Genomic DNA, 804 nt, shown 5'->3' with positions numbered 1-804 from the left:
AAAAAAAAAAAAATGAACCAAAGCAACTTTTTCAAAATTAGGATGGACAATGTCAAGTGCAATGAAACCCAAATTACAAAGAGCAAAATAAAAGGAGCTAACAAGAAGTAGAGAGCCTGGGCTTCCTCCCGTGGGAAATTGGGAAATCGATGAAGAGGTGGAGAGAGGAGGAAGAGGAGAGGGAATGGGATGAAAACAGGAATTAACTTGTGTTGTGGGGATGTACCAATTCCACCAGGACTGCAGACGTTCTGTGCTGCAAACATGTACCGATAACAAGTTTAAAAAGTTAAAATTGTGGGGCCAAAGAGATGGCTCAGTGGAATAAATGCTTCCCTGGCAAGCGCAAGGGCCTGAGTTCAATCCCTGGTTCTGAAGAAAAAAAAAAAAAGTTAAAAATTGTGATTCTCATGGTCACGAGTAAGAGTACTAGGCATACTGAAATTCTTGCTTTATGAAACTTTTAGTGGGGTATTGCTATTTATGTCTGATGGTATCTTACTCTACTTAATTATTAAACTGTTCTACTTATTTTACATCATCCAAATGGCTATCAATTCTACACTGTAATTCTACAAATAGGGTTATGCATATTTCTTCCAATTAACTCTTATTTGTTTGTTTAGAGCCAGGTGGAGAGGGGGATCTTTAATGAGCGCAGTGACCAAATGACAAGTGGGTACAAAAGGAAGCTGAATTTTTCCAGATTTGACAGGAAAGAATTCCATTTCCCTGAATTGCCTTTCACGGTACAGGCAAAGGACATGAAAGGAATGGAAGGTACACGCTTGTTGCACAGCTTTA

General features: G+C 38.9%; 1 protein-coding gene across 1 annotated transcript in view; it reads left to right on the top strand.

Annotated features, from left to right (window-relative positions):
* Nucleotides 1-764, top strand: part of Cdkl3 (cyclin dependent kinase like 3) — a 76073-nt gene extending 75309 nt beyond the window's left edge. The window contains exon 10 of the mRNA XM_023713081.1: nt 627-764. Within this exon, the coding sequence (XP_023568849.1) occupies nt 627-672 (46 nt within the window). The 3' untranslated portion in view covers nt 673-764. The remainder of the gene's footprint in view (nt 1-626) is intronic.
* The last annotated feature ends 40 nt before the right edge of the window (nt 765-804 follow it).

The sequence above is a fragment of the Octodon degus genome, unplaced genomic scaffold, assembly GCF_000260255.1.
Source record: "Octodon degus isolate 3935 unplaced genomic scaffold, OctDeg1.0 scaffold00029, whole genome shotgun sequence".
NCBI lineage: Eukaryota > Metazoa > Chordata > Mammalia > Rodentia > Octodontidae > Octodon > Octodon degus.
This window is presented reverse-complemented; position numbering and strand designations above follow the sequence as displayed.